The 20,618-nt window shown below is 44.5% G+C and overlaps 1 protein-coding gene across 7 annotated transcripts in view; it reads left to right on the top strand.

Annotated features, from left to right (window-relative positions):
* CERS2 (ceramide synthase 2) overlaps positions 1-20,618 on the top strand; it is a 49,788-nt gene that overhangs the window by 849 nt on the left and 28,321 nt on the right. For 2 of the 7 annotated variants that reach the window (XM_085847534.1, XM_085847535.1), the window contains exons 2-3: positions 17,705-17,884; positions 20,414-20,528. In XM_085847534.1, the coding sequence (XP_085703660.1) occupies positions 17,705-17,884; positions 20,414-20,528 (295 nt within the window). Of the gene's footprint in view, positions 1-4,065; positions 4,164-9,007; positions 9,031-10,600; positions 10,720-13,580; positions 13,683-17,704; positions 17,885-20,413; positions 20,529-20,618 lie in introns of those variants that run through there. The other 5 variants (XM_085847539.1, XM_085847538.1, XM_085847537.1 and 2 more) reach the window with 5 other exon arrangements.

The following is a 20,618-nucleotide window of genomic DNA, read 5'->3' as shown; positions in this document are numbered from 1 at the left end:
AAACGTTTAAAAAAAAATATATATATATATATATATATATATATATATATATATAAATATATCGAAGGTGTAAATTGACACGAAAGCGAAGATGTAACGATCAAAGTTGTTACTTATCCAATTAAATACTTTTATCACGACGCGTTAAATTAAATACATTAAATAACGGATGTAATTTCCCCCATTTTCCGACCTTCAGTGACTTTAAGGCATTTTTGTGCCTGAGCGGTGTATAGGTAGGTATGCAGTGGCAGGATCGCGCTGGTGTGCCTCGGGCTTGATGCACAACGTGCTGGTTGTCACGTGTCATGTACATGATGATTGATTGATGTTTGTCGAGGTGAGTGAAGTGTTTGTCGCTGGAGTTACATTTTGACCTGTTTATATAATTACCGGTTGAGAAACTGCCAAACGGGCCATCTTGTGCCGAGCAGGCAACACGTTCTTCCGACGCATACTTTTATAATTATGTGGGCGGTGTATAGGTAACTGACGGCTGTCTACGCAAAAAAAAAAAAAAAATACCTGTGGGTTCCGTGCATGAAGCAAAAATATATCGACTGCTTGTAATTCAAAATGCTTCACTGTACTGGAAAATGTGGGGACAGGAATACTGTACGTACTGTAAATGGGGGAGACTTGTAATACCCTCCTCCACCTGGAGAGGGCGCTACACGGTACACATTTACATAGAGAATTTGTGTTCCCCCTCCCAACCGCTGACCCCCCATGACCACCTGTAAAGATAAAAACACACCTATACATTCATTGGGATCATGCTGATCCTATGTCGCAAGTCTGGATGTAATCAGCCCAGAACTGTAGGGGTAACGTGACAAACAAACACACAAACACCGGTCCGTGAATAGTGGTGGTGGTCGTATGACAGCTTAGCTGCCGGGGTAGCTATCATTTCTTGAAGCGCGACTGTGTCGCTGATGCAGTGCCCCTCTACCAGTACACACACTGGAACTGGTACTCAGTTCGCCGACCTCGGAAGGATGACGGGCTGAGTCAACCCCACCTGGTGTATTAATTCGGCGGCCGACGGGGCTCGAACTCAGGACCCTCGGATCCCAAGCCGCCACCCGAACCACTGAGCCAACACCAGGCTCTGCCGTGAATTGTAATAAGGGTCACCAAGAGTGCCGTGATTACAGGAGGCACTCGCGTTAAGGTTCGAAGTGCATTCATGAGTAGCGGTCCGTCGGGTGTTTTGGTAGCACGCTCTGCCTCTGCTCCATGATCCTTCGGGCCTTGCACCAGCCCACCTCGTCAGGAACTCGCAGAACGGCAAGCTGCACAATATTAACTTTTTGGGGAAAGCTGAGAAAGTTCTCTAACTCTTTCGTGTTGTGCAGGGGCACAGCCCTTTCTCTCACGTACTTTTCCCAAGAATTTTTGGCCTTTTTTAATTATTTTTTTTGAAGCTTCGTGACCATTCTTAGGTCGTGATGCTTATCTCGCACACACGATGCACTGTCATGTTAACGTGCTCCGATCACCGTTGTTGCTAAAGGGGATCTGTGCATGCGCACTGAGCGTTCTGGGGGATATGCGCATGCGCGCTGAGAGTTTCGAAATCGCAGTACAGTACAGTACATCAGAATTAGCATGTAAGAATCTTAGCGACACCGGCTGATGAAGCCTCGGGTATCAGACGCTTTTGAGCTTTCTGCGCACCTTTGAAATACGCGTTTATTTATTTATTTATTTATTTATTTATTTATTCATTCATTTATTTTTAACCGCACATGAGTACCTGAGTACCAGTTATGTGGACCGCTGCTTTTCAGGAATTTCAACGTCGGAGCAGGCCACAAGGCCAATCAAAATCTGTGCTGTTGTTACCAACCTATGGCTGTTTGTCTGTGCTCTGTTCTTTTTTTTAAATGCTGATTGTCGAGCAAGGAAGCGGCACAAACCATTTTAAAGTGTTTGCTCTGACTTGGCTAGGGTTCGAACCACCGACCTCCCAGACTCGGAGCGGACACTCGAACCATTACACCAGCAAAGTGTGGTTTCAACCATTACACCATTCTTGGAGCATTAATTGTTCCTGTTTACTCCGCTGGTGGTGGTGCTGAACACGCCTGCTGTTTCCTGCTTGCACCATTCGTCTTGCAACGATTTGCCTTGAAATAGTGTTGCTGTAATCGTTTGGGGCTTTGGTTTCATTCGGTTTTCGCTTGTTGGAAGATTTATGCAAATTGGTTTGAATTGTTCGGCTTGCATGGTGAGTGGTCCAAGTTGGGGAAACGGGTGCAAGGTTTCTCCCAAAGCCATGGCTTCCTGACGGCCTACCTTGCAGTCGTACTTGAATCGAGCGCAACGCATCGAGTCGCGTTTCCTCCAAGATTTCCGAGCACAAGAAAACTGGATTGATGCTTCCCACCTTTTTGAGGTCCGGAAGGCAGAATGGTTTTGATTGCTTCCTTGTAACCTTTGAAGCAGGTGTGGGTCAGAACTCGTACTTCATCCGAAACGAACGAGACGATTGCTCTGCGTCTCGTGAGGAATTGTAACTCTGTTTCATTGTACTTGCAAATACGCGATGTCACTGAGAGCATCAAGCTTTTCACGACTACGGGTGATGTTGCTTCGGAAGCAAGGAAAAAAAATTTTCTCTTGTGCTGCAGAGCAACCTGCATTCTTGCCTGGCCCCCGTTTGCATCACTTCGTAACAAATCCATCCCATTATGTAGTGTATTTTATAACTTTGTAGATGTTTTTACTTCCTTGTCAGTTTCCGTTGTCGTTTACCTTGGGAAAGGGAGATTGTTTGTACATCTTCATGTATTTTCTGTCCACATGCAGAGACTTGTTACGAATTACCTGTTTCACGACAGGACCTCAGGCTCAGAGGTACCCCGAGACGTGGTTTCTCATATGGTTTGCCCCACCCAGTGTCACTTTATTGGGAGTTTTTTTGACTATAGTGTCAAGGTTACTTCATTTCATGGTGTCCTACCAGTTCTTGCTGTGTTGGTTTAATTGGTCCTTTTTAAAGAACCCCTTAAAAGGCGTTTTAATCGTCTTTGGGCCCGTGAGAACTCGACATGCCATTTGCATTCAAGGACATGTTTGTTGTTTTTGAAAGAGGGTGATGAGTGGGGGGGGGGGGTACTGTGATGTAATTGGGGACGTTGTATCCACAGGAAAAGTTTTTAACTTGTTCAACAAATTCCAGGTAGGCTGGTTTTGTACGTGGGTGCACAATCTCCAAATGTGGCCTCACACCCAATCTCTCTCCGTCCCTTCCACTGCTTGACATTCATAAATGATGGACTGGAGATCCAATTGAAGTGCAGCACTTGTAGCTTGGTAACTGAGCTAAAGGTCGAGTAAAGCAATGGTTTGAAATAGTGCTTTTTTGTACCTCCTTCATGGAATGCATTTGCTGTTCATCTCCCGACCCCTGGCACCGTTCCCATGTTATCGTTCACAGAATATCCTTTTCTTGTTGTTTGTGTTCTTTTTTTTTGTACCTGATCAGGTCCTCTTTCAGATATTGTATTAACAAATAATCACGTGTCGGCTCAAGTTTTGTACAAACCTTCTCTTCGCTATGAATTGTACATTCTGTATCTTTTTGACAAACGGGCAAGACGAGGTTATCATTCGAGTCGTCGTCGTCGTCGTCGTCGTATTGGCATGCTGCCCTTTGCCTTGCCCATTCATAAAAGCTTCTCTGATGCGTTTGCTCTCGGAGGAGTGTCTTATTGCAAAGAGACAGAAAAGTAAAGAAATTGCTTGAACCTGATTGCTATTGGTAACCCCGTACCTATTCGTAACTCTTCCAGGTGTACGTGTGCCTCCTTCGCAGGCTGCAACTGGGCTGGCTTTAATGTTTCATTTTTATATGTTTATGTATCTCTCGAACTGTTTTAATGGATACCTAAACAGGGTGCGTTATTGCCTTTTTTGAAGTATCCATCGTTGACCAGGGGGTGCTTAAAAATTCAATCACCCTTTCCGCAAACTGTGCTCGTGCGGCACAAGGGTTCGTTGTCACCATTCCAGTTAAGAGGTGCGACTTGGACATGTATTCCCACTCAGGACGGCTTGTTGGCCAACTCTGAGAGCAACTCCGTTCTACGTGGTGGATTGGAAACTGATGGAGTTGTCAAATGGCCATTCGTGTTGATCCTGCGGGCAGGGATGTATCCTTGGGTTTGTTTTGACCGTGTGCTTTGGCCTACGGGGTGAAGTGCACGAGTATACTCGTGTTCCACGAGTTTTTGTTTGACCGTGTACTTTGGCCTTAGGACTATGTGTATCCCTTCACTTTGGGATAATGTTTGATTTGTTTAATAGGAAAGTCTGATCATGCATTTTGTCCTCATGGGTTCGGCTGTATGACCATGAGCTTTGTCCTTGGGTTCAAGGTGCAAGGCGTATATAGTTGTTCAAATAACATTGTTTTTTGTTTTGTTTTTTCTTTTTTTAACCGTATACTTTGATTTTGGAAAATAAGTACACATCCTTTCCTGTTTTTTTATTTTTTATTTTTTTTTTTAAATCTTTTTCTAGAAAATATAACTCCATCTCTCAACAGGTATGACCAGAGAGTCAGAAACGCGTCAGTCAATCAATTCCTTTCCCCCTGGGAGGTGGCCTGGTAATTTACTAATCATAATCTGTGAGCCTGGAAAACATTGTGGCTCTAAATCGCCTTTCTGGCACCGAGTGTCCGAAGTGAATTCGTACGAGCTCAATCGCAACATTGTGAATGTTGTTCAAACGACACGCTTCCTGAACTGCCCCCAAGATGTAGGGCACGTCATCAGCATTGTACATCACTACCTGATGACCGAAGCATGAAGTTTAGCTTTCAGAGAGATTTATGTCTGCGCCAGCAGGTCAGGAGACAGGGTTGCAGTGAATCCACAGGACGGTTAAGTGTGCGGTCAGGTTGACTGATTTGCGAAGACTCGTTATATATTTTGCTCGATTCGTGAAGACTCATTCTATCCTTATCCCATAATTCTGACCAGGCAGAGTAGCACATATGACAACTGTGATATGTGCTTCCCTACCTTGTTAGTTGCAACACCAACCGAGGGGTGACGCTACTCTCGGTGCCGAGCAGGTCTTTGCTCGGATAATTATTGACAGGGTTCGCTGCCACCATCTGCTTGAGCACCAGCGCCCAGAGCAGTCAGGCTTTCACCAAAGAGGTCGACGAATGACCTTATCCTTGCTCTTCAGGACCTCACCGAACGCAGACGAGAGTTTCGGCAGGGGCTGCTTACAGTCTGTTTACCTCCACAAAGCGTTCGATTCAGTGAATCGGGGATGCCCTCTGGAGGATTCTTGGTCTTCGTGGGGTGTCACCAAAACTGATCGATCTGATGTCTGAACTCTACTCTGGTACTGAGAGTGCTGTGAGATGTGGTGGTACCATCTCTGACTTGTTTCCAGATTTTACTGTAGTTTGTCAGGGGTGTGTACTGGCCCCCCACACTTTTCAGCACTGGTATGGACTGGATTCTGGGGAGGATGTCAGAGAGATAAACCTGTGGTGCATCGTTTGGGAATGTCAAGATCTCTGACCTTGATTTTTGCAGATGATGCAGTCATCTTAATGGAGGCCCTCGAGGTACTGAATTAGGAGTCTGAGCCGCTGGGAATACGGGTTTCCTGGGTCAAAACTAAGATCCAGGCTTTCAATGACATCTTGGATGCTGCCATCTTGTCAGTTCCTGTTTGTGGCGAGGATGTTGAGGTCACCGAGAGTTTCACTTACCTTGGCAGTGATATTCATGTCTCTGCTGGTGGCAAGCCAGAGGTCGAAAGACGTCTGGTGAGTCATTGCCTCACTGGATCATGTGGTGTGGTGCCGTCGGTACCTATGCAGGACGACGAAAGTCTGAGCATTTAAGTTCTTGGTGTTTCCAGTCTTGCTCATCGGTTGTGAGACTTGGACTCTGTCCAGGGATCTGAGACTTAACTCCTTCGGTACCAGGTCTCTTGGTAGGTTACTTGGCTATTGCTGGTCAGATTTTGTGTCCAACGAGCGGTTGCTGAAAGAGACTTGGATGAGATTTGTTACCTGTATATTCCGTGAGCATCAGTTGTGGCTGTATGGACATGTGGCTCTTTTTGCTGACGCTGATCCTGCTCACCAGATTCTGTCAGTGAGGGAATCTCGTGAGTGGAGGAGGCCAACGGGCCGACCACGTGCCTCGTGGTTGCAGTAGGTTGATCGACATCTCCAGGAGATGGGGATGGCTTGACGGAGGCCCCTAAAGTACCGGTGGAAAATGGATGCAGCGACGCGTTGCTCTGGCACATGCTCCCATATCTGACCTGAGGGTAGCACCTCACCATTTGGAATACCAGGCAGAAGAAAAAGGGTTTGCCACAATCTTAATAGGACTAACTGACCAACCGGGTAATTTCACCATGGTCCTTCAGAGGTAAGCAATGCAACAGCAAGATTGTCCAGGGTTTGTAGGTTTGGCCATAGGTAATATATGGAAGGTGTACCTGGTTCTTGAGGCTCCGTTTCATGGTCTCAGAGGTTGTCTTTTCAGGATGTCACATGTGGTAAATATGGCCACATGAGAGATTCTGCTGGGTGAGTCAACTAAGGGTGCAGTCAGGTGTGTACCTGAGCTGAGATGAAATCTAAGGCCATGGGAAATTGACTCTACTCAGAGGGACCTCCATGTGATCAGGGAAACTGACCTTGAGGTTAAGCAAATGGCACCATGCTCGGCAGTGGAAAATTGAAGTGCCCTCACCTTGAAACCTTAACTGTGGTTTAGTTCATCGAGGAAAATCACAAATTTTATGTCGCACTGATGGTGTTCACCTTGTGAGGCCGTGATGGACATACGAGCCAGTGCCACCATGGTGAGTGATATGGTCCTCCATCAAAGTGAGTGGATGGGATCAACTTACTCCATTAAAGGACCAACCGTCACGCCAATCTTGGGCCGTGATACTGAAAGGATGGATTTGGATGAGAGAGAACATCATATATCGAGGTTTGTCTCATTGACCGGGATTTCTTGACGGCAAATTTCCATGATGGTGGAAAAACAAAATGAACGTTTTTGTTTTGTTGTTTTTTTTTCTTTTGCACTCGACCTGACGACGTGTGCTCCAATTGCATTGCCATTGACACTTGACTGCAATTTCACAAAAGGGGTGATGACAATTTATTGTGGCTTTTTAAAAATTCTACTTCGAACCATCCAGGAGGCATTTTGAGTTCAATCTCTGTATTGCAAAGCAGGTCCAGTATTGGTGGAACATTCTTGTGGATCAGGGAAGTCAACGCAATCTGGTCCTCGCGCAACTTCTCTCTTTCTGTAGTGACTGTTGGGGATTTTGGCTACATTTTCTGGGACCTACTACAACAATCCTGTCGGAGTGGTGACCCGTCCGGAATTATTCCTTCGTCCATCCAATGAGTTTTTATGATCGTGGAACAACTTATTTAAATGGAATGTGACATTTTGAACACCAATAGGAAGAGAAGTGGTTACTTTTATCGGACTTTGGCTCTGAATTTGACCTGATCGCACATGCGTAGAGACGAGCGAGATGCTTTCTATTATTATTATTATTATTATTATTATTATTATTATTATTATTATTGTCGTATGCCTGCCTACAGTCACGCAAAATTGAAAATCGTTCCAAACAGGAAACCTCTTGATTTTAAGGATGTTAAAATGCACACATACAACAGGCACAAAGAACTAATGTAATGTGTTGGATCGGGTGGTGTAATGGACACTTGGTAAGATGGTGGTTAAACATGCAATAAATCATATATTTATTTATATTTATACATGTATTGCCTTTAAACCTTTCTTTATATTGGATTGTATACTTGAAGACTGCATCAAACAAATGGCCTGAATAATACTTCCAAGAACCATGCACCATATCGATGTGTGGCACGTGCATCGGGATGAAGAGGCATGTACCGATCATCTCCATCAACATCACGATCACGTCATTGGATCAAGTTTATTGGTTCACGAAAAAAATAAGTGGCCACTATATTCGTTATTGTTGTGTGTCTGTCTGTCTGTCTGTCCCGAGCATAGCTCCGTGGGTTTTGATCCGATCCTGATAAAATTTTGGTGGGAGGTTTATATCATGATCTCGTTGTGATTTCCTGAAAATGGGCGTGGTCCGCCAATTATGGGCGGAGCCACGCCCCAAAAACATGTGTTTTTTAGGGGGTAGCCGGTTTCAATTTGCATCTTCTCCTTGGGGGTTTGTCAAATCTGACGGGTTTCGGTATTTGGTTAGCCCAATGGCACCTGCATAGCCCCACGGAGCTCGATTTTTTTTTTTTCGTCCGAAGGTCAAGGTCAAGGTCACAAGGTCACGAACTTAGAAAATTTCGAATTTTGACATAAAAAATCAAACTACCGCCCAAACTTTGAGAGATAGGATGACAATATTTTTTTATGCGTAATCTTGAGGTCATTCCCCCCACCTAAAGTCTTGAAACCATTTTGCTCTATCTCGAACACCTTGCCCGTGGCGCCCCCTTCAAGTTTGTTTTTACGCTGATTTCATCATAGTATGGATAATCCAAGGAGTCCGAAATGCCATATAGCCTATATGACATTATATTGTTCCTGGAATGTTCCAGAGGAAGTTTTGCACCAAAGGTCTTTGACCTTTGAGCTTTAAAGGTCACAAAGGTCAAATTTTCAAAGTTGTGGGAATCGAACCGGGTTTTCGACCTTCTTCGGCGAACTAACTCCAATAAGCTATAGCACTCATCCTGTTTCCTTATTTTAATGTCCACAACATTGTTTTTGGACCTTTTAAAGGTTATGCAAAGGTCAAATTTTTAAAGTTGTTGAACGAAACTGGGTTTTCGACATTTTTCAGCTAATAACCTGTCACTCGTACCACTTCATGTTAATCATTTTTATAACTTGGTCAAACATTATCACATTGTCTCATCCTTGACTTCTGAAACAATCTACATCGTCAAATACCACTCGTGAACCATCGTCGTCTTCAGACTTGTCATCCTTACTATTAAAGGTAAATTCCATGATGTTAATGACTCATGAAAATGTACTTTATTTTACATTACTTAATACAGCAAAATAAGCCTGGTGTTGGCTTAAGGGTTCGGGTGGTGGGCTTTGGATCCTCGGTCCTGAGTACAAATCCCGCTCAGCTGTTGAATTAATACCAGGTGGGGTTAACTCGGCCTGTCGTCCTTCCGAGGTCTGCAATATGAGTGCCAGAATGCTGGTATCCTGTGTCGGAGTGGCGACCCGTCCAGGGTTGTGCCCGGTAGCCAAGGAGACTGCTTATGCAGCACCAACGCTCTGCACAGAGTATGGTCCCGATGGATGGATGGAGGGTTTGTCCCTGCCGTACATATCCAAGAATTGCGGAGCAATATAAACACTGCTTTGTGTTCACCTGGGGCTCCAGGGAATGGAGTCAGAGTTTTTGAAGTGTACCTGGATACTTGAATGCAGTGGAAGAACAATAATTAATTTATCAGGGCTTGCAAGTACCCAGTTTGGTGTTTGCGAGATGTTGACGACGATGACTTTTTTAAGCCTTCTATTCTTTTTGTTTTTCCTTCATTTCACCATGCACATGTTTGTTGTTGTTTTTTGGGGGAATGAGTGGATGTTTGTTTTGTGCTTGGTGTCCTACCTTGCCCCCAAAATTCCCAGGCACAGCTTTCATGTATTTGGTTATATCCTGTCGATGTCGGATGGAATTTAACGAGCATATCACGTTGCTTCACTGTGCTGGCAGTATGGCCTGCCCTAGAGGCGTGCGCACTCGCCTCGAAGCTGTCTAGCCTGGGTTTGAATCCCGACCCAGCTATAAGCTGTCATCCTGGGGGTTCACAAGCAGGATGATTCACCCACGTGTGTGCCGTCACTCAGACGGACGTTGAACGAGCGTCCGATCTGCTGACGTCGGTTGGCAGAGCGTTCGCTCCGAGTCTGGTAGGTCGGTAGTTCAAAGCCTGGTCAAGTCATACCATGTACACTTTGAGAATGGTACGAGGGTTGGTTTCGGTTGCTCGACGCTCAGCGTTTAAAAGTACAAAGTACAGAGCACAGCCGAACAACACTGGGAAGGCAATGACAAGCCACCCGGTATAACCCTCACCAAGAAGCGGCTTCGGAAGCACCAATGCCCTCTAAAGAGTACGGTACATCAACATCGACATCATCAACCTGTGGTTGTGTAAGAGCTGGTGCTTGATAACAAAAGGCTATTAAAAAGTAACAACATGGTTGTCTTTGCAAATTTTTCTGACCACTTAAATACCGTGATCAAATGTCAATTGTGTTGCTGTTTCTGGTTTTCATCATCTCACTTTCCCTGCAGTCGGCAGCTGGGCAGGAGGCTGCGGCTTCTGCAAGGTACAGCGGCCGTGGTTCTGCTCGGTGTACAAACATGGGAACTTGCCGAGCACTTTGTTTCAATAATCTATCGAATGGTGGGGGTGGTGGTGGTTTCGCTTGTTGACTCAAAGATGCTTGTGTTACATTAGCTACTCATTGGCCAGGCTGCTTGCGGTTGTGTCCTCGACGTACTGTATCCTATTGCATGTCATCACCTGTGTGGAAATGCCGTTTGGCTTACAGAGCCGAGACAATCGATGTGGTGAGGAAATGGCGTGGACCCGCCGGCATGCTCACCATTAGGTGGTTCGAAACTCCACCGCAAGGTTTGCATAGGTGTATAAAGGAGGTAAACGGTTCTTGAGTTTCTTGACGCTGCACGGGGAGTTTGATTTGTGTTATTTGTGAAATGTTTTCTTTTGCTGCTTATCGAGGCCTTTGCGAGATGCCGAGCTGCACAGTTGGGAATGTTTGTTTGATTTGTTCGTCGTCTGCATGAGGACTGTTTGGCATCATCGAGCGTACATGAGGGCAGTAAAAGAATGGACAAGCTGAACTTTTACCTGGCCCTTGACCTCACACCGGCGGTCTTGCTCCATGTTTTCCTGGCACGTTGTAAGCCGGAGTTAGGACGTCAATGGCTGACGTAGTCCCAGGTCATGGTGTTTGGAAATAAAAACCGTGCTCGGCTGATTTCCCAAAATGTGCTGCTCTGGGAATAATTATTTTATTCCTTTTTTTTGACTTGTGAAAAATGTAAGGTTTATATAATTATTATTATTATTTTTTCCCAGTGTATTGTTTGTTATTCTGTTTGTCAATCGCCGACGGGTCACAATTTAAAACCGATCTTCGCCAAACTTCACCACATGGTAGAGTTTGTTACAAGCAAGAATCCTTTTGTTTCTGAGGTCAAAAGGTCAACATCGAGGCCAAAGGTCAACTTTGTCAAATTTATAAAATCCTCAATTTTCATCCGATCGACTTGAAATTTGAAGAGGATTTACATATTTGGTCATTGAATTCAACCACCAACTATTTTTAAAATCTAATTTGTTGTATGGATTTCGCAAGTATCGTGCTCTGCACGACGTCGACGTCGTCGTCGTCTTGTTTGTTTTTGAGCATGATTTCCATACTTTAAGACGGTGAGTGGTTCCCGAAGTTTATAGATGTGTGGGCTCCTTCCGGACCTCCAAAAGGTGTTGTGGCCCACCATGTGTAAATATCGTAGTGACATAGTGATGAAAGTATGACACAGCCGTGAAGAACCACGGCTTTCAATCAATGGTTGCTTCTGACAGGCGTCATGTTGCAGTGTGTGACGTCATTCAGCTTTTGGGGAGGCTAATTTTACCACTTTTATTGTTTGTTTTTTGTTGTTTTCTCCCCCCCCACCTCCCCCTCCCCCATGAATTGTGTCTGGTCTGTGGACCGCAGGTTTGGAATCCCTGTTCCATGGTGTTGTATACAACTGATCTGCATGCCAAACGGCTCAGCAGTCCAAATTGCAAATTTTTAGCTTGATGCTCGAAACGGGAACCTTCCTTTTGAGTTGTTCTCATTGCAGTGTGTGTTTGTGTGTGTGTGTGTGCGTTTACATATATATATATATATATATATATATATATATATATATATATATATATATATATATATATATATATATACTTTGTGGAGGGGGTTGTGTACCAATGGAGAGGGGTGCAAATCCTGTCATGTATGCTCAACATCAATCCTTACAACTTTTCCTACTTTCCATCACATGACATTTCACTCCCTGTAATGAACCTCCACCAACTTTCACTTCCTGAGGAATCTTCTCCCTTACCCCCACCCCCCTTTTTTTTTAATACACTACCTATTTATTTAGTTTCCTTTTAACTTCCAAGCTTCTGATCTTGATATACATCAAATTTCCCATATAAGCCCTGTTTGTGGGGTTCACTCTTTGCGCACTGCTTCTCGCTCCTTCCCCCCCCCCCCCCCCCACTACATATTAAGGCCACACTTCAGTTTGTCAGAATTGAGTGTTAGTAAATTGTGAAACAACACATCTTGGGACCTGTTGTACACCTTGAATGTGAAATGTGTGTTTATTTTCCCTACATCTGGACTTTCACATATTGTTTCAATGTTTTTCTATATTTATATCATTGGCTCACCTGGAACGCAGTTCCGGGGAGCTTATGGGATGGTGCGGCGTTTGTCCGTCTGTCCACAAATACTTGCAACTTCTGTGAAACTACACAAACAATTTCAATGAAACTTTACAACAACCTTCATCACCTGTTTTGTGAGTTACCGATGCCTACCAGTGGTTCCCTAGTTTTCTTATCCAGCTGCTACCAGGTGAGCACCCAGGGGGTATTGCCTCTATTGTTGTTGTTTGTCTGGAAGGTTTCTTCAAAACTCAAATTGTGCACAGAAGCTGTGGGTGGTGTGACGGTTTGTCCAATATGTGACTGTTAGGTCGAAATGACACAATCCATCCCAGAATGCTTGGTGCTCATGCGTAGAAACCACAGGAAAGAATGGTGTTTGGGCCAAAACAAAGTGTGTCACGTGTCTCGGAGAAGGATCGTCACCTGAATTGGGCTCACAAAGGTTCGAAAATAAGTCAAAAATACTTGGAATAGGACCTGAGAGAAAGGGCTGTGCCTCGGCACAACGAGAGACTTGGAGACGTTTCTCAGCTCGCCGAACGGACAGCTACTCGTACCGCAAGCTCTCCTCTTTCTCTGATCTCTAAATCTCTACCAAAACAGCCGGTGGTGTGCTGCTCGGCAGGTGAAGAAAATCACGGCTCTCATCGAGGGCACGGGGCGCAAGCGTTCTCTGATTGGTGTCTGGTTTACATAGCGTGCCTATAGTTTACATGTACATTACCTTGTTTAATCCGTTATTCATTCAATCTATCCTTTCAAACTCGCACCTTCCACTTGGCCCATCGCGAACCTTCATCCAAACTCTGAGTGCTCGAACTTGGTACAACGGTTCCAGATTTGTATTTTTTGTCTTTACAGGTGTTTTTTGTTTTTCTTTTGGAATTTATCCTTGAACCGAGTGATTTAGAATTGCTCGTCTCCCCTTCAAGTGTTTATCTTCTGGAGCATTTCAAATCTTTGTTTATTTCTTTATTTACATGGGTTAATCACATTATTATTATTATTATTATTAACTTGAACAATTTGTTTCACAGTCTTGAACTACAACGACACTCGGTCGAGAGCATACCTCCGCCAGGATGAACGGTTTACATTTTGGATGCCACCGATAGACCGGTTCTGGATCGGGACCTTAAAGCAAAATGTAAATCTGCTTGTTCTCGTCGTCACCGAACCAACTCGTCCACCAAGTTTTGTCGTAACTCGTCCACAACTTTTTCAGATCTCGTGCTATATCTATTGTTTTTGGCCCCGTCTCTCGATGGTGAAGAATCACTTTTTTTTTTAAATGAAGAACATTCTCGGATCCGAATCCGGATCTTCACTGCTATCTAATTGGTTCATCCTTGTCACACACCCAACCTGTCCACCAAGTTTCATCCGACTCCATTCCTGATGTTTTGGAATATCCTGCTCACCGACAAATGGGTGAATTTCGGTGGCGGAGGTAATTAACGAACGTTAGACATATACAAGGGGGCTCCACCACAGTATTCAAGTGTAACCAGCAGGGACCTGCAGAACATCCACGCATTGTAAAATGTGACTTCACATCCTCAACTCTTCCCCACCCCCACTCCGTTTCAAGCCCTGTCATCAATTCCCACGCCTCCCAAACCCCAAGTCCTCACCCTCATCTTCCCCAACCCTAATCAAAATAAAGACCATTTACTGCACCGTCGACACAAGAATGAAGCCAGACATGAAACACACACACACACACACACACACACACACACACACACACACACACACACACACACACACACACACACGTATTCTATAGATTATTATTTTGCCTGACTATACACACCAAAAGTAGCAGATAAGAAGCTGATATAAACGAGGGTTGTTCAAGGTTGATATAAACTTTTTATGCACTCTCTCTGTCTCTCTGTCTGTCTCTGTCTCTCTGTCTGTCTGTCTCTCTCCCTGTCTGGACATTCCTGGACGGTGGTTATGTCCGGGCGGTGTTTGTCTCCTGGCGGTGTATGACTGGAAGAAAATGTATTTCAGATATTATTTTTGTTTCCATCTTCACTGTTCATTTTGACGAGACTGTATGAATCGTAATTAATGCTCCACCTCTCACTGCCTTCCCTTCCCCCACCCCCCTCACTCTCCCTCCCTCCTCGCTCCACCACCCATTCTCACTCTCCCCCTCCCTTTCTCTATCCCCCTAATTTTTTTTTAACCCCCTCTCAGTATTCTCATCAACGAAGCGACAGGTGGTATTTACTAGTATCTAATAAAATATAATTGTTCATCCACAGAAAAGAAAATTTAAACAGTTTGTGTGCAGATTCCGGAAGAGAGCGGGTGTGGGTCGTCAAAGGCTTTATAAGGACAGTTATGACATCATTATTGAACTTGTACTAAGCCCCCCCCCCCATCACACACACACACACACACACACACACACACACACACACACACACACACACACACACACACACACACACACACACCTGATTAGCACCTGATACACCTCTGAACAAAATAAGTATTGACACCAAAAACATTCTGATCTCTTAATTGGAAGCTGAGTTGTGATTAAAACAAAATGTATTTTCAGGTAGCCATTTTGAATGTCAAGATTGTGGCCTCTGCAGGTATCATTTCAGATGGTCCAATACCTTATGACTCAGCCTGTCATCCTTTTGAGGTCGGCGAAATGAGTACCACCTTGCTGGGATGGTTGAGCCATTCGAGTATCCACCAACTATGACTGGCAGGCGGGACGCCCGCTTCACCATCCATCCGAGGGACGGCGCACACATTGATAAAATCGACCTGCCTGCGAAACACCGGAGTGGGAGTTTATACCCGGTCGAGATTCGAGCTCGGGATCGCGAGCTCAGAGGGCACATTCGCAATGTACTGTCATGGAATTTAAACGTCTTCATTTCTGTCGATAGTGTGATGTGAAATGGCAAATTATTCCAATAGCTGCAGTGTTGAGATACACAGTCCTTGTTACCTCCGTCACCCAAGGTGGGAGGAGATTGTGTTTTCACCCGTTGGTTGTTATCTCCATTTGTGGGTTTCAGGAGGAGGGAGGAAGGTCTCCCAGAACTCAAAATCTCCACTTCCTTTTTGGAAAAGGATCATGATTAATGAAGCAAACTGTGAAACTCCGTTCTCATTGCCTCGTTCCAAGGACTCTTTTTCAGAATCTTCACTGAACCTCTGACAGCTTCCACTTGTAGCTCATTTGTCGTGGCATTCCCTGGAATGATTTTTATGCACTCGGTAAGGGTTTCCTTTATCATTCCTGAAGCTCCAACTATCACTGGTACAATTTCAGCTTTCTTCAATTTCCAAATCATCTTGCCCTCATTTTTCAGATCCTTGTATTTTCCTGATTTCTGTTTCATCTAGTCCAAAGTCATTGGGAAGTGAAACCTCGGATCAACATTGCCGACTTTCCCCTTTTTGTCTTTGAGCACCATGTCCGGACGCAACGCTTTGTTTGCAAAGTCCTCACTTGACGGGATCATCTTGTCATGCGTGAGCATTATATGTTCATTTTCAAGGATCGGATTTGGTTTGTGTTTCCATGATTGTTCTGAGACTGGAAGGTTGAAATGTTTGCAGGTGTGCCAGTGGATTACTTTCACCCTTGTCTGTCTCTATCTGTTTGTTTGTCTGTCTGTCTGCAGGATATTTTAACAAGTTGAGGAATGATTCGGATGAAATTTTGGGGCAGGTTGGGTGTGCGACGAGGATGAACTGATTCGATTTTGGTGAAGATCTGGATATGAGAATATTTTTTTTTTAATTTAAACTTCACCATTGAGAGATGTGGCCAAAAACGATATAGGCCTCTAGGTTGATATTAAAAAAAAAATTGATTGGGCCTGATATGTTATTCTGGATCAGGCATTGTGTTTGTGTGACAGAGCTGTATGCTCTCCTCGACAACCCGTCTCCTGCGCAGCGGAAGCGCAATTCATGAAATTGCTCAGTAGCAACACTTTATTCAGGAAGACCTCAACCATGTCAGAGACATTAAAATGGCATCTTTTTCTTTTTTAAAGGAAAGCTTTAAAATGCTGCAACTCCATTAGCACACACTGCCAAGGTGGTGGCCGGTAGTCCGAGTGGAGATGAATCGATGTGGACTGTACATGTTGTTCTGTCCCCGAATGGTCGGTGATCGTCGTGTGTTTAGGACCGTCGTCGTGTTCAGGCTGCGTCACATTTTTAGTTCGTCCCAAACTTTAATGAGGCCGTTCGATGTGCTCAGGCGAAGTCGGTGTACTTGAGCCGACTTGTCAAAGCCACCATTTTAAATTTCTTTTCCTTGTGTTCTTTCCTGAAGTTGTGGTTGTGGAAGTATTGGTGTTACTTTCTGCAGGGTGTGGTGCCATGACGTCTCGTGTTGTTTTTGATGCGGATTAACATCGTCTGGACGATTCCCATCTTGTTCACCTCTCGTCACCCGTCCTCCGACCACTCGCTTTCCTTTACCGTGCCTTGTAACCGTCGTACATCTTTGCTCCGTTCCAAGTCGCATCACCAACTTCTCATGTAATGCCTGATGAATCAGAATTGTTTTGGTTTTCCCAAACTCCCAGATAGCAGCCGGGTTGTCCTCCATGGTTTTCCCATCCTAACCCAGGCTCGAAAATCCATGCACAACATCAATGTGTTTGTCCGGATTGTCTACGAATGTCCGTGTACATCACCTTTAAGATCCCAACAGGGTTCGTATGATTGTACCTTCCTCATGTGTTTTGTTGAATCTGTCATTTTTGTGTGTTTTCCCAAAATATTTGGGCAAACGAATTCTTGGAAGTCGAGAACACACCTTCAAGCTTTGATGGTGAAAAAGCCACAGTGGTCAAAGCTGGTGATTTAATTTTATTATTTTTCCCCCTATTTTAACTTCCTACCTATGATGGTTGGTTGTTCTCTTTTATTGAAGACTATGGAGGACGTGCTTAAAGTCTAAAAAAATAATTGCAGTTTTTTTTTACAAAAAAAAACCCCAAAAGGATCATGCAAAATAACTCCACACGTGTAAGCTTTGCATAAAGTTAGATTGTCAAACTACCGTTTCGCCACCGTGGCGAGCGATGCGGCCTTTGTCGACTTCGCGACGTTGAATAGCTTGCAATGAAACTGTGCTCACTCTTCGGGACGTGGTGTCATCCCGTACAGCATGGCAGCGTGGCTGTACGAGTCGGCATGGGACGAGCGCCTGTGGTTGCCGAGAAACCTGACGTGGAAGGATCTGGAAGAGAAACCAGAGTTGAACATCATGCCACCCCAGTGTCACCAGCTACTTTGTGCACTGCCATTCGCTCTTGCTTTCATCACGTTGAGATTCATCTTTGACAGGTAAACCTTGACCACAACCTGTTACCTGTATTGATTTGACTTGTACCTTCCAGGATTCTGATTTTATTTATTTTATTTTTGATTTTGATGATTGACAGTAATGTGCATGGGGAGCTTTACTTACCTTGGAGGTGTTTAGTGTGGGTTTGATTCCTGACTTGGCGACGAACTGCAGAATGGTGCTTTGTAGACGGTTTCAAAATGCGCCGTCCCTCAGATGCACATTAAGCTGAGTGTCCTATCTGCGAGCATCAGATGGTGGCAGGTGGATATTAAACACCAATGGCTGTTGTAAATCCCACGATCCCACGCACATTGTCCTTCAGAGTACGCTGGTTATTCCCGGCATCCTGGCTAAATTTCATATCCCAGGCTAAATCGGCGACAGGAAGATGTCTGTCAGGCCTGGCCGGCTTGTTCATGAAAATCTTTCAGAAAAATTCCGCCACGGCTGACAGCACAGGATTGTGGGATTAAGCATGGCCGTTATGACCAGTTAAACTGGTATTGGTGGTAGTAATAGATTTCAAGCTGTTGGTTCTTTCCTCCCAAATTGTCATATTCAAGGGTAGATCATGTGGTGTATAAAAATGTTTTGATTAAATAAAGGGTTGTTATCTCCCTCGAGTAAGTGTAGAGGTAATTTCATTGTGATATAAGATACGTGTCATTTTATGTTTTGAAAGATGCCGTCTACCTGCCCACAAGGTGTGTCTAAAACCACCATCCCTGAAACCCCCTTTTAACGTTCTTACCTTTGGAATCTGTCTTTGTAGCATTCTGACAGGCCATCAGGCATGAATTTAGGCAGGAAAAGCTGCTCCCACCTTTCCGATCGGTCCCTTAGCACTAGTACCACCTGGGTGAAAGGTCAGGGAAGGGTTCGCCCCACCACTAGACTAGGCCCCAGACCAATTGTGGCCAAGTGGGGAGGGGCTAAGTGTGTCACTCATGTGGGTGGGGGCCAGAAGCTATAAAGGTGGGTTGTGAGGCACGTGGGATAGGAGATGCATGCAGAACCTGCTGAAAAACCTGCGCGCGAGTTGCCTTGGGGTTTTCTACCCAAAAACGAGCCTTTGCTTCTGCAGCCTCAAGCCGTGCCCACCGTCCCCTTCGTGCCGGCTTCGATCCATGGCCACAAACTGTTCACTGCCTGCCCGTGTCTCCACTTGGGTCCGGTTGGACGCAGTTAGCGGTATTTCTGTCCTGTCTTTCCATAGCCTGTCTATCTACTGTGGAATGTCGGAGGACTGAAGTGATTATATAATTAAGGTTCCCATTCATTCGTTGACTCGGTGACACGTACGTGTTTTTTGGGGGTTAATTACCTCCGCCACCGAAGGTGGATGGAGGTTGTGTTTTCACTCTTGTCTGTCTGTCTGTTACTTGCGAAATCGAAGATTCACAAATATATTAGTTGGTCTGGTTTGTGATTGTGTCTGTCTGTGTGTCAACCTTCTACAGGTCGTAATTTTAAACTGATCTTCATGAAACTTCACGAAGTTGTTGAGTTAGTCGTGAGCGAGAAACCTTTGGACTTGGATGTCATTTTGTAATGGACATCCTCCAGGAAGAGTGTTATCGTGGGACACCAGGAAGAATATATTTCTCCATCTGAAATAGTGATTTTTTTTATTTTTTTTTTGCACCTGAACGTTTGATCGGCCCGAACGTCGACCGCAGACCATTGATTTTGTTTTTGATGTTGGTTACTCCATTCAAATTGTGGTGAGTGCCCGCCTCGTTGAAAGCACAACACGTTACCTCACTGTGAAGAGATGTCAACAAATTGAAAACAAAACTACTCTTCGCATTACCAGTCGGAATATCTTGAGAGCACAGAGACTGCAACAAGTGGGGATGACCAAACAAACGCTGGCGACGAGGAATGTTGAACGTGGCCGAAGTAGTACCGGCACATTGAGTATTTAATGTCCCCCACATCCATTAAATTAACAAGTGTGTTTATTACGTCGGATGTGCTGTGTGCATAACCTTATGTGGATTATGTGCTGTGTAATTTGTACAGGTGTGTGGTTTATTAGCCCCTGTTGGACTTGGTCCGAAAACGGGGGCTTATGGATTTGGTCTCGATGTGCGTGTGTGTCCGCTACCATATCTCGGATGTGTGTTGACCGATTTTATTTCATACTTGGCAGACAACACACGATGGTATACATATGCACGTAATTATTATTTTTTTTTTTTTGAGATCAGATCCAAGATGGTTGACTGGCGGCCATTTTGTTACTTAATTGTGTCTCCGACATACATGTCTGATTTTGTTCAAACTTGGCACAAGCACGGTATACAACGGCATATACTTGCATCTAACTTTGTTTTGTGATCTGATCAAAGATGGCCGACTGGTGGCCATTTTAGTTGCACATAAATATGGGCGAGCCGTTTAACTCCGTGCAGCAAAATTACTAAAACAATGTTGGCTTTGATATTTTATGTCTCTTTTTTTTTTTTACTTATTCATTTACTGTGACGAGAGCTCACTTGGTGTGCCGTGACGTTTTATAGGACCGTGGCTATCCCCTTGGGGCGGGCCTTGGGGGTGAAAGAGAAAGTGAAACGTCGAGCCATTCCAAATGCTGAATTGGAGAGGGTGTATCAATTGCGGAGACAACCAATTCAGGTTTGTATGTTGCTACATGTACCCTCTTCCCATTCTTTACCACATCATTTGGTAATTTCGTTTTGCTCATTCGACTTTTTTTTTTCTTTT

This window comes from Eptatretus burgeri, chromosome 11 (assembly GCF_056783735.1).
Source record: "Eptatretus burgeri isolate ZD-2024b chromosome 11, Ebu_testis_v1, whole genome shotgun sequence".
NCBI lineage: Eukaryota > Metazoa > Chordata > Myxini > Myxiniformes > Myxinidae > Eptatretus > Eptatretus burgeri.
Note: the sequence above shows the minus strand (reverse complement) of the source record. Positions and strands in the feature narration are given on the sequence as shown.